Below are 15,305 nucleotides of genomic sequence, written 5' to 3' on the forward strand. Positions count from 1 at the left end.
ACAAATTTAAAGTGTCTTGTTCGTTTTACTTGCACATGAAAAAGTATCTGATAATGTATTCACAGATGTAACAATGAATCTGTATACTATTTCTTAATAGTATATTCTCAGGGCTCTAACAAACACCTTCTCAAAACCTTAGTCAAACAAAACTTAGGGACAACGTGACTTAAGATTTTGGTTGTGCTCATTGTTTTGTAGTTAAAAAAACCCCAAACACTGGACATATGTGGTTACTGAAAAAAACATAGCTGGGAAGTACTGGAAATCTTTCATTTAATTATATGAATCTCCAACTAAGCAGTGCATTGATGCAATACCAACTGAAGAACAAAGGTATATGGGAACTGTTCAGTCATGGCCTGAACCAACTGATTGACGACCTGAGGCACAGACTGGGCCAGACCTGGGAGCACAGGTGGGAGCCAGGCTCCACACCTCCTAGACCCCATTTAAGGACTGACTACTACTAGGAAAGGATCTCCTTCTAGAGATCTCTTCTTTTTGGAGTTTTCCACTGCGATCCTAGATCCTCAGATACAGGTGAGCATTTCTTCCTTGACTGTCCCTGTTTCACCACGATAGTCTTTCCAACTATAACACCTGTAAAGTGTACCACCCTAGCTGTGCTACTCTTCCAACTGTACATTTGTTGACTGTACAAATAGTGATATCTATATACAAAGGTGTCATGTTGAATAATAACCAAAGAGAAGACTTACTTCTTTCTCAGGATAAAGGAGGTCAAAAAGCTTCATAACGGGGAGGAAGTCAGCCAGCGCATTCTTCTGGATGCTACCAGAGATGAATTGCAGTAGCACCCACATCAGATGGTCTCTTCCTTTAATGAGGCCACGGCCTGCCAACTGTCAAAAACACTCAATAACAGACAAATGTTGCAGGCAGGAAAAGAAATATCTCTGTGAAGATCCAATGAAAGTAAAAGAGGAGGCTAAAATGGCTCCAGTTTTCAGAGGTTATTTGGCATTTTATAGCACAATATAAGCAGAAATACATGCCAGACTTTCAGAAAGATGATGAAAAGGCAAGTAGTTCCAACACAAAAACACTGTGTGGGCCACAGCAATTAACAGTAAAATTTAAAGTGTATTTAGCTCTTCAAGGACACCATTTTGAAAAACAAAAACCAAAAATCAAAAACAAACAAAAAAAGCAACTCAACTATGTGACTTAAACTGTCACACAGCAGCCCTGTAGCCAAAGGCAGTATTGCAAGAGATAGCAGCACATAGTGGGTTTTATATTAACTCCATTTTAAAAAGTCTCAGAACCCAAACAACTTGAGTTTGCTTCATCTGGACTTCTCTAGACATGCCTGATTTTCATGTATGTAGTCTTATTTTCAGTTTTAGTTTGGCTGTAACAGCAATTCTTCAATAATGAGTACACAGTTTCTAATCTAGCTTCGTTTATTTTTAACTTACATTTGTGTAATTTTGTGGCATAGCACCCATTGTTTCAATAACATTGGTTTACTTCACCGAAGGCTCATTAACAGCCATTATAGGAAAGCAACCTAATTTTAGGGCTACCAAAATAGGCAAAGAAAAATAATGCAGTAAGTGGATATTCACTATATATAATACATTTGGATATTCATGTAACTGTGCAAAGATACGTAGCATGCTAGAAATTTTATCCACATATAGCTATAAGTTAATTCTACAGCAAGTAGAAAGAACATCTTTTTCATACCATTAGCACCACAACTCTTCCAGAAGAGAACTCAGGATATTGCTGATACACCTTAACCTTTCCTACCCTTTCTTAAGGAAGAATGATATCACCACCTTCAGAATTCAAAAAGGAAAGGGTAAATAATTGAAAGTGCATCACTTTTAACAGTATTACTGTGAGGAAGTAGCAATAAACTTCAGATTATAATGCTATTGCCACTGTAATTGGACAAATGATCTTTGATTGGTTAGAAAAACAAGACAGACTCTTGCATCCACCTACAAGGCATGTTTCTTTAGCTCCTCCCAGGTCCAGCAACTAACATATTTTGAACCCAAATATAATACAATATCCCATATCTGAATAAGCTACAATAGACCAAACTAATCACAGAATCATTTGACTCGGAAGGGTCTTTAAAAGATTAAAAAGATTTAAAAGACATCTAGTCAAGCTCTTCTGTGTGAACAAGGGACAGCTACAGCTAGATCAAGTTGCTCAGACCTGTCCAGCTTGACCTTGAATGCCCCCAGGAAAGAGGTCTGCACCACCTCTCTGGGTAACTTGCTCCAGCACACTACTCTTACTGCAAAAATCATTCGCCGTATATCCAGTATAACACAGTGTAACTCAAGAATTCGAGTCACTTCTACAGAGCACAACATGAAAGAAAAATGTTACACATAAGGTACTTCTTGAAAGAAGTAATAGGATAGTGCTCACTATCCTATTAAAAATCAAAAATGTTTATTTTTTAAATTTAGTATTTTTACTCTCTCTCTTACCAGCAGGGATCGATACAAACAATTTACCTTTTGATGGAGTGACAGGACCATATGAGGAAAGCTTGCAAACTGAAAGAGCACAAAGAAAATGAGCTGGCTGGAGAGATGCTGCCACAGAAGCTGACTGGTTCCACCATCGTCAAACTTCTCTTCAGTCTCAGACCGTTCCATGGCATACACCACAAGATCCACCAACTGGTCCTCCAGCACAGGGCAGCGCTGCTTGTGCTGTAAGGCAGAGATCAGATACAGTATTCCAAAAGCCTTGCCATTAACTGCAGAACTCGCACAGTTGCAATTACAGTACAGTATTTTGACAGAAGGCTGGGAAGCATGAAATGAAGTCTGAACTTAAGTTAAGGATAAGCCACTGTGTTAAAGCTGCACTACGTTACAGGTCATAATGTTTTTTACATTTTATCAAGCACTGCATTATTCTGTACTCGGTTCCATGAGACAAATCATCAGTATGCAAAAAAAAAAAAACATCTGGTATTTCTTGTCTCTACTTTCAGTAAGTTTGTGCAGAATATTTATTTTTTTGATCTTACAGAAAACATAATTCATTATTTTAATACGCTGCTTTTTGTTGCTTTCCTTTGTTTTCCCCCCTCTTCTTTAAACAAATTTCAAAGGAGAGATCAACAATACTGCCAAAACCAGAAGCATCCTGACACACAGTACAGGCATTTAATGCCTATTTCTTCTCCTTCTCACTCTCATTTTGAGCTCATCTACAACTAGCAGCAGAATTAACACTCCTAAAAGTAGAAGTCCTACAGACACAGCTGGTGCAATACAGAATCAAAAAGACTTGAAAATTAAGCTAAGTGGTATGTTCTGTGTAATTACTGTTCTGTGCACAATATGTATCACAGCACTGAACTCTTTACATGCTGGATTTTGATTGCTACTATCTCCACAGAGAGCTGTGCAAAATGCATACATCATTTTAAATAACACACCTCCTCCAAAGATCTTCAGCAATAGTCAAGTAAGAAACACACTACATATATTCAGGCCCATATGTTACTACAGGTGTATATATACCAGGACCACCACCAGTAGTCTGAAACTCAGACCATAGATCTTATATGTGAAGACCATCAACTTTAATATCAAGGACGACAACTTTTTATTACCCTGTATGTGAACAGTGTTATTACTAAGGACAAAAAGCAGTGTGGAATGTAACTTATTCCAGTTAAATTCACAGTGCTAGCACGATGGGAATAATGTAATTTCTGTTTGTTTCATTATGATCTCTTCAGGAATGGTTCCATTTTTCTTCCATTTTCAAAATTTTTACATCTGACACCTGTAACATAATGCAGCCTTAAAGAAAACATTACTACTTTAAATGATACCAAAGAAAAGGAACCAAGCTGCTCAAACACTAATCATGAAAATGCAGTTTGCCTTACTAGAGGCCATAAGGCATACGTAAAAACAGTTTAAGAAGATTATCCAAATACTCAAAATATTTTAGGGATGCCTTAGATGAATTCTTTGACTTTCTAGCCAGGCAGCCTAAAAACCTTTTAATTAATGAAGTAAGAAATAACAAAAGGAAAGAGAGATGCTGAAAGGGGATGCTTGCTCTAACATTCATCAATGGTAATCTTTTCCCATAAAAACAAAGAGATTCTTCTTAATAAAACATAATATGCAAAAATTGGAAAAATTGACAAAATATAATGAACAGCATCCCCTGTTGCATGCTCTTCACCAGCCCCAAACTGCAGAAAGCTACAATTCTAGCTGTGTTTTCTTGAAGCATGCTTAACACAAACCTCTAACTATAACAGAAAGCATCAGTTACTGTTTCACCTTCTCTTCCAGTACACAATGCCATTATCACAGATCAACCACACTACAGGTTTACAGAGAGCAATATTAACACTCCAAATGAGAATAATTCGATTTCATTGTTTTGGGTTTTTTGGTTTTTTTTTTCATTATCCCATCGTCCCCACTCCCCCAGAGCAACTACTTATGAAGCAGAGCAGGGTGCAACAGACAAGACTACAGACTAGTTTATAATCTGGCATGCAAAACTACTACGTACAGGGCTTGAAATTTAATAGTTTGCTAAGCACTGGGTTAATGTCCACAGGCCTAATCATGTTAGGCTATATTAAATTAGGATCAAGTTATTCAAAGAATACAACAGGAAAATATTACTGTTAAAAAGAAAGCCAGAATTTCCAGTAGGAATTTTTACTGTTCTTAATAATCCTAAGACTGGGAAAAAGTTCATCAGTGGGAAGAAATAATTAAATTCATCTTTTTATTCTGAAATTCATCATTCCATTGTTTTACAGTAGCCTATGAAAGACAAAGCAAAATTTCACATTCCATCTTGTTTAAATAGTTTTCTGGCATTTTTTGCATATTTTCAGTGAAGATATTCAGCACAAATTTTGTACCTATAGTTTTTGGATTACTCAAAATAAAATACTGCACTTGCAAGCGTGTAAGCAGGATTGGGGTCTTGTCTTGTTTTATTCAGCACTCATAACTGAAATACAGCACCTCAATATGCATTGAGACTCCGAGGGCTGATTTTCCTCAAAAATAAACAGGAATTTGTGGTTTGAAATGCCTAAAGAGAGACTAATTTCGTATACGAATATACTTTATATATGTGGAAAAAATACAACATTCAAAAACCACTTTGGTTTTTCTTTTTTTCAAATAAAGAAAATATTGTAATTTTGTTACATAAATACATTCTCCATTTTGCTCTGGAAATGATCTGTAAATGACTGAGAAATACATAACAGCACTGAAAACACTACTAAACCATACAGAAATACAAGGGAAAAAGAAGTTCTACTGTGACAATCTGATACTGAAACTTTCTGAGACCAGCCCTCCAATGTACAACTGGTAGCTTTCTGAAGTACATCAAATCGTCAATTGCTTTTTTTTTTTTTTTTAAAAAAAAAAAGACTGCCCTCAAGGTAAAGTATTCTAAGAATTCAGTGAGGCTACCTGCAGATTATTATCATTTTAAGTGATTTAAAGAAACAACATTTTATATTTTTGAGCTATATAGCTAAATTTAAGAATGGATTCAGGAGGCCAAACAGTCTAAGAAACTTGTTGAGAAAGCATTGTCTCCATATATAAATCCAGCTCAAAGTTTTCACATGGAATGAAACTACAGTTCGATCTCACTTCCATTTTCCAAAGTTATACGCTACCAAGACTCAAATCTAGCCTTTTACGTTGTTTATATTATATCAGATTCTATTTCTGCTAAGACTATTGGGCATTCTAAAGTTTTCCTCATTGAATCTTACTCATTTTCTAATGAGAAAAATGCACTCAAGTGTTCTTAAAACACAGACAACCAAAAATGCATCCAAAACAGTAATCATAGCCTAAGTATTTTGCCAAGTTAACGCTGGTAATATCAGATAGCAGGCCTCCAAGATCAATACACAGTATATTAAAAAGGGAAAGGAAAGTCAGGTTTTGCATTACATCATTCCTTTCACTTGATGTTTTAATTCTACTGCCACAATGCATGGACAGGCATTAAATAAGTGTCTTTTTCAAACTGTTCTGGTTGTAGTTAGGAAAGACTGCAGCTATACTTTCACCTGGGCAGAGTATGGTACAGGTAATTTCATAAACTCATACAGATCACTACTGATGATTTACAGAATCACTAATATTACAGCTCCCAATTAAATGTTTGTATAACATTACAGAAATAAGACATGAAAAATTGTCTGTTTTAAAATTTTCCTCAACCCAAAGAAATCGAAGTTTAATGTAAACTTGGAGTCAACTTCACTGTTAAGAGGCAATGCCATCCAGACTAATCATGCAAGAAAAAGAGCTTCTTTTTTAAAGCAAAATTTTATGCATATAGAAGGTCAAAATGTAAATCAAAACATTCCAAAGCAGTTTCATGACTGTTTTAAGACATTACTGAAACATGATTTCAATATGCAACTGTTTCAAGGACTCCTTTAAATAGGATCTCCAAGTTTAATCTTAATTTGGCATCAGTGTATTAACATACTTTTAACTGTTAAGCATTTTCCAAACAAAAAAATAACAATAAAAAAAACCCAACAGACTGTAGCATATCTCAACAAAATTATTTTAAAAATAAATTTAAAAGAAGGCATCATTACTCCAGCCAACAACTAATATAGAAGTGATATGATAGAACCATGCTTCTTACAAGCCATTTTACAGAGGTATACAAAGGAAAATACAACCCCACTCAAAAGTATGCACTAGCAAAAAAAAAAAAAAAAACAAAAAAAAACAAAAAAAACCCAAAAAACCTAAACTAAACAAACAAAAAAACCACCCCCAGACTCCAAGAAAAGGAATATTCTGAAGTTGGCATTACTGTAGCTGGACTTAAACCCACACAATGGATAAAAGCTCATAAAAATCCCACAACAAACCTTCAATTTCTGAAAGGAACATATGAATCCAAAAACATATCAAATTTTACCTTCATGTTTTTCTCTGCAAGGTTAGCAGGACAGCTGGGTTTGTATTTTCTACACAACACAGAGACGGTTCAAGTGAACACTTTTCTAATATATATCTGCTTAGTTAGGACTGAACCAGAGAACTTCATCATTCATCTTCAACAATATTCAAGAACTAGGGCAAATTTCTGATTTGCTGAACCATACCTAGATTTTGATGCCAAAAGATTCAAATGAAGGCTCCAATCCTGCAAATGGATCTGTGTGAATAGTTGATAGGGTATACAAGCAGCTTCATATAAGTAAAAAGGAATGCCTGATTATCACTTCGAGGTGTTTCTGTACTTGTTTTTGAAACAAACTTGGTGCTATTTGCAATGCTAAGCATCTTATTATTGTGACAATCAATGTATACAGATTAGTTCCATTCTAACAATAAAATACATAATTATCAGCCATTTTACAGAAAACACCAATGCAGTTACATGACTTTAAAAGCACATTTTTTTGGTCAAATGGCTACATTAACAAATCCAACTATAAAGACAATTTGTACCTGGAAGTGATTACAACTATTGCTTTAAACAACATAAATGTTTAAGTAGAACATTTAACATTTCCTGTTCTATACCACTACACTACCCTATGCTGAATTTCTATTCTGACTCATAAATTTTCATTTCAGCAGCCTAACACCCCTATGATGGTGTAGTTGTAGCAGCACAGCTAGCTATAGTTCATGTTCTGTCAGCATTTCCTTTATAAGCTACATTCTTCAAGTTTGTTCCTTGGCCATAAAATTTCATGCTAGATTGAAACTTTGTGTAGAAGCTCCTATGCTAGAAAGCAAATTTTAAGAAAACTTCAATATATTTCATTACTTCAGTCGAATTTCCTTTAATTATTTTTAGAGAACAGCAAAGTAGAAATCAAAAAAACAGCATTTTTAACATTGGCAGTTTTTGACTGTAAGGCACAGATAGCTTAGAAAAATAAAATGGGTTCAAGAAATACTTTTGTATAGGTCTTGTATAATTTACCAACTACAAGATACGGAGGAAAAGTCTGATTTATTACTAAATGTAGACACAGAAATAGACACAGAATACAAGTAGTACTCATCTGATCACTAAACCTAGCAGCTCATTACTGAAGTCCAACAGTTCAGCTGCTTAGGAGTCTCAAATACAGAAGATTGATGTACGCAGCACACCGTCTAGGAAGGTGCAGGTATGCGCACGTTCAAACCCATTATCTCAATCCAGAAGGAGCACTGGAGCACTCGCGTATTTCGCTTAAAATGGGAAATGCATACACAAGGTTTCAGGATCATGTAAATTTCATAGTCAGGTGACAAATCTGAAAAAAGTTTCTTAAATGGAAACACTGACACAACCTTCACTATAGTATTGCAAACAGCAACGCTATTTTATAAATCTTAAAAAGATTCTTTTTTTTTTTTTTTTTTTTTTTTTTTTGAGTAGGAGTGGAATTGTAGGAAAGGATCAACTGAAAATACAGTACCTATACTTAAATTTCAAACAAAGTCTGCTTGTTTGATTTTTTTAGGCTTGTCGTTATTCTTTTTTTTGTTTGCTTTTAAAGAATAAAACAGAAACCAAAGAAAACATAAGTAGGCAAATTTTAAAAGGAGATACTTCTCTCAGCACTTTCTTTTACCTAGTTTGGAGGATATCATAATTACCTGTTGGGAGGCTTGTTACAGAGGGTTCCTAATAAAAAATATCCACTAGTAAAGCCTTTCCTTATTAAAATTATTGGGGCTTTTTTTTTCTTTTTTGGTTTGTTTGTTTTTAATAACGATTGTATTTACAGGTGTAAAATTTTACTGTCAGGTGCAGTGGCTGTTTTTCCACTTGCACAAGGAAAGATATTGAACTATGAATCTCTACTCATCTGAAAATTCCAGCAGTAAAAGTTCTTGTGACTGGTAAAGGAAATGGTTGAAGTTCATTCCAATCAAAATCTTTGCATCAAAGGATCACTCACTGTCAATTTCACGCTACATCTCTCAAATATCAAGAGATATGTATTGAGAATTTGCCCTTGGCTAATGGTCCTGCCAATTTCAAGCCCTGACTGTACATGTATTCTCTAACTGGAATCAGTGGCTACAAAGCGGCCAGCGTATCGTTAGTCACAATACAACAGTAAGGTTGTGAACATACCTGAGCAATGTTCAAGGTCTAGAGCATTGGAGGATGGGCAGGACAAGACAGGACAGAACAAAAATAAAGGAAGAAAAAAAGAAAAGACAAAACAGTGACTATGAGGCCAGCCTCAAGGATCCCCAAGTCAGACTAAGCCCTCCCAGTTCTAAGATATAAAAAGAAAAAAACAAAACAAAACAAAACACAGATTTCCATCTCTCTAGTACTATAACACGCCAATATAACAAAATACAATATTTTGAAAACTGATGGGAACGATAACCATTTTTTCTTTTTGAGCTAGCAGTCTTCTACTGTCTGTCAAAGGTGTACTTGAGGCTGGCCTTATAGGAAAAAAAAGCAATGCAAAAAAAAAATCATATTTTAAATCTCTATTTTTCAATTTAACATTCGTAAAGCAATATACAAATGATAGGAACAACAGTGTCCAATTAACCTAATATGATCTCATCAAAAACTAAAAAATAAAAAATAAAAAAACTAAAAAAATGAAAATAAAATCACTCTCTGGACCTAAACTGTTTTGCTTAGTTAGCTATAGCAAAGAAAAGAGAAAAAGAATAGTGCAGATTCTATGCAGAATTAAATCACATGTTACAACACAGTACAGTACCTGCTTGTTCAGACCTAGCATATTGCAGACCATATCCCTTGAATACGGCTGTTCCAGCACATATCTCAACAAAGCAGTCTGTGGCTCAAACAGATCCTTCAAAAAAAAGAAAAAAAAAAGCAAACACACACAAACATATATTGCCTCAAGACTATTATTAACATTATCTCATTTGACTGAATTAAGCAACACAGCAGTGAGCATTTTACCCACACAGATTTATCAGTGCAAATCTTTTTTCTGATACCCAAAATAAAGGAGGAAGTAACCACTATTCCTCAGAGCTGGGGTTATGGGGGTCAAATAGAAAGACATTCTTTAACTAACAGCGTGCATTTTGAAAACAGCCTTGAGATGCTGCAGTCTCAGTTCTCCCAGTATGCCACTGTTTCACACTCCAGACTTTTAAGTTTGTCTAAGCTAACTTACATTTTAATTGTAAAATAATCTTTCCTATAGAAAAACAAAGAGTACAGAAAAGAAGAAACTATTTTCCCCGTCTTTTTTCCCCATCTCCTCATTGCTAAACTAACTTTCATTCAACTCCCTACTCTTGCTTACACCCACATGCATACACTGACAAAGAACGTCAAATGTCTTTCTTCAGCATCCTGTGCAGCAATTACACCACATGCTACTTTGAAGGTAACCCACATAAAGGTTAAAATACATATCACAGCAAAAACATCTATAACTAACTGCAACATTAGCTTGGTTTTAACAGTAGAGTATCCACCACTGAACTTTTTCTCCTTATGATATAAAACCTTCACATTTCTTAAATGTTATATGTTTTAGAAGATTAGTAAAGCATACCTTATCATATGGTAAGAGACCTTTCAAAGGAAAACGAAGAGTTGTAGGATCCAGTTTCCACGAGTTACACATAGCACCTGAGTTATTTACCACAGGAAGAAGACTACAGCGACCTATATGCAATGAAACATTATGAATTCTAAAATAATGAAGTTCGTCTACTGTTAATCATTCTGATGCAAAAACTCGGCCACTTTTACACTCTCCTTAAACTTCTACGTTTAAGACCTTTTAGCATGGCATTGTTTGAGGTTGATTATTCTTTCAATTGGAAGTTCAATTTTTCAGCTAATAGAATATCTAAGGAATTAAATCCCCATCTATTCAGACAGAGTACACAGAAAATAAGAAGTATTTGCAATAATTAACACTAACTCCCATGGGAAAAAAAATTACAGCAATTCATATTGTGTGGCAAACCATAAACACAAGCAAAATAAAAACTTATTCCATAAGGTGTCACAGTGTTATTCTACTCCGAGAGAAGCAACTTCTGTGCCCAAAGAGCTTCCAGTTCACTCAAAAACTGCTCTAATGCCACTGTTTGGACTAGGGATCAAGTTTTGGTTAACTAACCCTTTCCCCCAAAATTGCATTACTAATGTAAATATACAATCTATTATTTCCATTTTCTTTCTTTCATCCCCTAAAATGATGCAGGCAAGTATCTGCACGAGATGAACTTAGTCAATTCTAAGTGTCCATGCTCCAGTTACAGTCAGTGGAGATCTAGCCAACTAAGTCAGCGGAGTCCAGTGTGATTCAGACTGCACACCAACAAGCTTTTTTGTATGTAAATTTAGACAAGAGAGTCTAGACAAGACACCTAGGATTTATTTCAGTTGCTTAAACAGAAGTATCTGAACTGGACTCCTTGTGCACCTAAGTACTAGGTGCCTCAACTTTTCAACTTTAACCTAAATTGCACTGTCAGTTCAAGTTCTGTGGCTTCTGTTATCCAAACTGACCATACTATTGTCACATAAAATAAGTATAAATATTTCTATCTTCTCCCTTCAACCTTTTTTTTTTTTTTTTTTTTTTTTAAATAAGTAGAATAACTACATGCTTTGGAAACAAAATGCTTGGGGACAATATAGATGATTTCACATCTTTAATCTTTGAATCTCATTGAATAAGTTTGGAATAGAACTTCTTGAAGCTATGAAATAATGCAGCCGTCATTTCAAGTAAATAGAAGGTATTTTATTTTTTTTCGAAGAAAACAGCAAGATGCATCACAATTAAAACAGCCAAACTTTACTCTGCCTATTTCTAGCAATGAATTAAGGTGAGCTTTTCTTTCGTGGAAGAGAAAAGGTAGTAATCAACTAGAAAAGAAATGTTTACACATCCCTATTTGTCTGTAAGAATAGGGAGGAGGCTGAGAGCTACAGGTGCTCCATTAGAAACTGAAATAAGAAAATATTCTGTGGCTAACATACCAGTGAACCTACAGTAGCTCAAAATCCTTACACATAGAAAAGTTATGATTTTCCTACAGTCTGTTCTATTTAGAAATTAATTGGCTGTCTACGTAACAGAAGTATACTTTCAATATCAACTCATAATCAAAATACAAAAACTGAAGAGAAGGGACCCCTAAAACAAACTGACAAAAGGAAGTACACTACATGAAACAAATACAACAGAATTTTGTCATATGAAATGAAATAGTTAACTTGTTTTGAAGCATTCCCTTACCACAAATGGAATTTATTCTTGCTGTAGGTCTGAAGGTATCCACAAAATCCGACACTAAATTACCTAGTAACTGGGTGAGAAGAGGAACAAAAATAGGTTAAGAGTTTAAGTTGCATATACTGATAAGGAATACTTAAGACAAAAATGCTTATACGTTTTATTAAGATAAGTAGAAATCTACTAAAATAACAACAGATTTTTAAATCTTCTTATGTTTGATTAAAACAAAAAAAAAAGATTTAGAGTTTTGCTCTATGAAAACCAATTGCTTGATTTTAGATCTCATCATTACCCAGTGTGGAAGTTTTCCTTCAGGATATAGTTTTCTGATTTCGGTAACTGCAAAGTAGGCAGGTAACAAACATGCATTTCTTTCTAAAATGTAGGCTACCACCTGCAAGTAGAAAAATATATCAATGTAAAAAACCTATGAATAAGACAAACAAAGATGCAGTCTATACACTAGCCTGAGGTAACCCATAAAAATATGTATCAGTAAGAATTAATACACTTTTTCTTAAGTTGTACTCTGATACTACGTTAGATTAAAAGTTTTTAACTGTACTAGCATAAGCTAGCTTTGTTTAAACCCAAGTAAATCTATGCCTTTACACCTGCCTACGTAACACTGAAAACAACTAGTACTTTCACTCACTAAGGAAAAAGAAGGAAGGTAATCTTAGTATCTTCTCTCATTCAGCTTACCTCAGTAAGTCAAACATGAGATCTGACTCTTCCTTACCTACAGCATCCCCAAAAAGCTCCCTGAATGAGTTATGAAACACAATTACAGAAACAATTAGAGCACAAAAAACATGTATTTGCTGGTGATCTATACCAACTCTCAAAGAAAGCCACCCTGGGTACTGAATACTGATGAGTGGCAAAAGAATGAGGCCAAAAGAATGTGTCTCCATTCATAGTGGTATATAACATTCAGATAACTACCTCTCTTGCTGCTAAAAGCTGTTGCACAACAGCTGAGCTCACAGTGTTTGGAATTGTTAAGATTTTCTCTAGGATCACTTTCAACAGATCGCGTACACCCTAGAAGAAAGCAGAAAACATTAATATTCCTTGATATTCTTTATTTCTGGCAGAAAGATTACACAATCAATGTGGTCAGACAGCATTTTCAGCAAAATCAGCTTGTTTTTTTTTTTTTTTTACTAAGTGTTAGAAGGCACACTGCTAGTGAGAATGTGAATGTTCGTGACATTAAACTCCTTCTGGAATTTCACAACTTCAGCATACTCCAGATGAGAATAATAAATATTACAATTCTTATGAGCATCCAGAGAATCAATGAGCTTATGTAGATTGCCTTTAGGTCTTTAGATCAATCCTGTGAATTATGGTTTTTGCTCTAACAAGCCTACTATCACTGGTGAGGTGGTACTTTGCAAGAGATACTTGGGTCTTCTACCACTTGTGTTGGGTATGTACCTTGCTAAAGACTCAGCTTTCAGGACCCTTTTTGTACATAGCAACAAGAGGAGGAGGAGATGCAAAAACTTTGGTTTTACTGTTTGACAGTAATACATTTCTATGTGTACCCCTTAAGCAACTGCCTTAGGGTTACTTAGTTTGTAAATAATAAAGATGTGGAAAATGACAGCATACTAAAAAAGAAAAGGAGAGAAGGAAGAGTTGAATACCTGTACAAAATTACCTATTAAGATAAAATATTTATGAAAAAGCATTAAATCTGGTCTCACTGAACTTTTTTTTTTTTTTTCATTTCATTAACCAAGCAAACAAAGTCATAAAAACAAACCCAGAAAATAATATATCTTCTCATAAAAAAAGAAACATAGGGAAGATACCTTGTAGTCTACACCTCCAATGATCTTCCGGATCAATTTAAATGTAAGTGCCCACAACTGTGTTCTTTCCCATTCAAGTGTATCAGAGTTTATCAGAGACTCACAAACCATCCTATCAGAGGACAACACAAGAATAAATTGCAGATAATAAGCATGTTCTCTCCAGCAATACTTCAAAAATAATCTCACAGAACACCCTCCAACACTGCAACTTCCATGTATTGAACTCACTGCATCTTAGCTTACCTGGGTGGTAAAAGTCCACTTTCAACTGCCATTGCTAAACAGTCATAAAGAAAAGAAATTCTTTTAGGACTGTGCTGACTATGAATGAATCTTACAATCCACTGGACACACTGCTCATGGGATTCCTGAAAAAGCAGCAGAGGGAAGAAATAGTGCATATACAATAGTAAGACAAATAATAAAATTCATATAAAAGTCCCATTATGAAGAAATGAAACCAATAGGAGACAAGAACAGGATTTAACAAGCTAGAAGTCCAGTTGTCCAACATCCAGTTCTCCTTACAAGTCATTCGATATAATACTGGAAACATTTTCCACTGAAGACATACTTTTCTATAGTCATTTTTTCTTTCTTTAAATGTGAATTAGCAAAGAATAGGTTAAAATATAATTGCTTTACATTATTCTTCAGAGTTACAATCAAATTCACTGAAAACGAAGATGACTGCATTTCAGAAAGAATACCTATCTAACTTTTAGAAGATAATTTTTGAACTTTCTTTCTTCCTACTTACTCACTTCCACAAAAAACTTGTAACAAACAAATTCTTCCTTACTGTTACACTTCCAGTTGGTTATCTTTATTAGAAATGTACACTAACTTTTCCTAAAAAAAACTATATAGTGTCCTTAAGGTCAAAACTAATAATTTTCTTGTAAATATTCTTTACTATGCCATATCTGAAATCAGATTCTGATGACTCGAATGACTAGAAACAGACCTTATACCTGAAATATTTGCCTATTACTACTTAAGGTTTTACTATACCCCCATCTTCCCCTCCACTGCTCCCCAAAAGTATATTGAAGAAACAAATGAAATCTTAACCTGGGAAAGACTGCTCCAGAACTGCCTAAAAGCACTCAGGCAGCTGACCAGTTTCGTTCTCTCATCTTCTGGAGTGTCCATAAACATACTAATTCAAATAAGAAAATTAGTTATTAGCACTACACCAA

The 15,305-nt window shown here is 34.8% G+C and overlaps 1 protein-coding gene across 2 annotated transcripts in view; it reads right to left on the reverse strand.

Moving 5' to 3' along the window:
- MED23 (mediator complex subunit 23) overlaps positions 1–15,305 on the reverse strand; it is a 34,438-nt gene that overhangs the window by 17,234 nt on the left and 1,899 nt on the right. Inside the window, exons 3-13 of one of the 2 annotated variants that reach the window (XM_042881000.1) lie at positions 15,178–15,265; positions 14,347–14,471; positions 14,101–14,212; positions 13,223–13,321; positions 12,567–12,668; positions 12,275–12,344; positions 10,571–10,683; positions 9,755–9,850; positions 9,139–9,156; positions 2,511–2,711; positions 723–866 (exon numbers count right to left, since the gene is read on the reverse strand). In XM_042881000.1, coding sequence (XP_042736934.1) covers positions 723–866; positions 2,511–2,711; positions 9,139–9,156; positions 9,755–9,850; positions 10,571–10,683; positions 12,275–12,344; positions 12,567–12,668; positions 13,223–13,321; positions 14,101–14,212; positions 14,347–14,471; positions 15,178–15,265 — 1,168 coding nt within the window. The remainder of the gene's footprint in view (positions 1–722; positions 867–2,510; positions 2,712–9,138; positions 9,157–9,754; positions 9,851–10,570; positions 10,684–12,274; positions 12,345–12,566; positions 12,669–13,222; positions 13,322–14,100; positions 14,213–14,346; positions 14,472–15,177; positions 15,266–15,305) is intronic. The other variant, XM_042881010.1, reaches the window with a different exon arrangement.

The sequence above is a fragment of the Lagopus leucura genome, unplaced genomic scaffold, assembly GCF_019238085.1.
Source record: "Lagopus leucura isolate 7727_CA_CO unplaced genomic scaffold, USGS_WTPT01 Super-Scaffold_73, whole genome shotgun sequence".
Taxonomy (NCBI): Eukaryota; Metazoa; Chordata; class Aves; order Galliformes; family Phasianidae; genus Lagopus; species Lagopus leucura.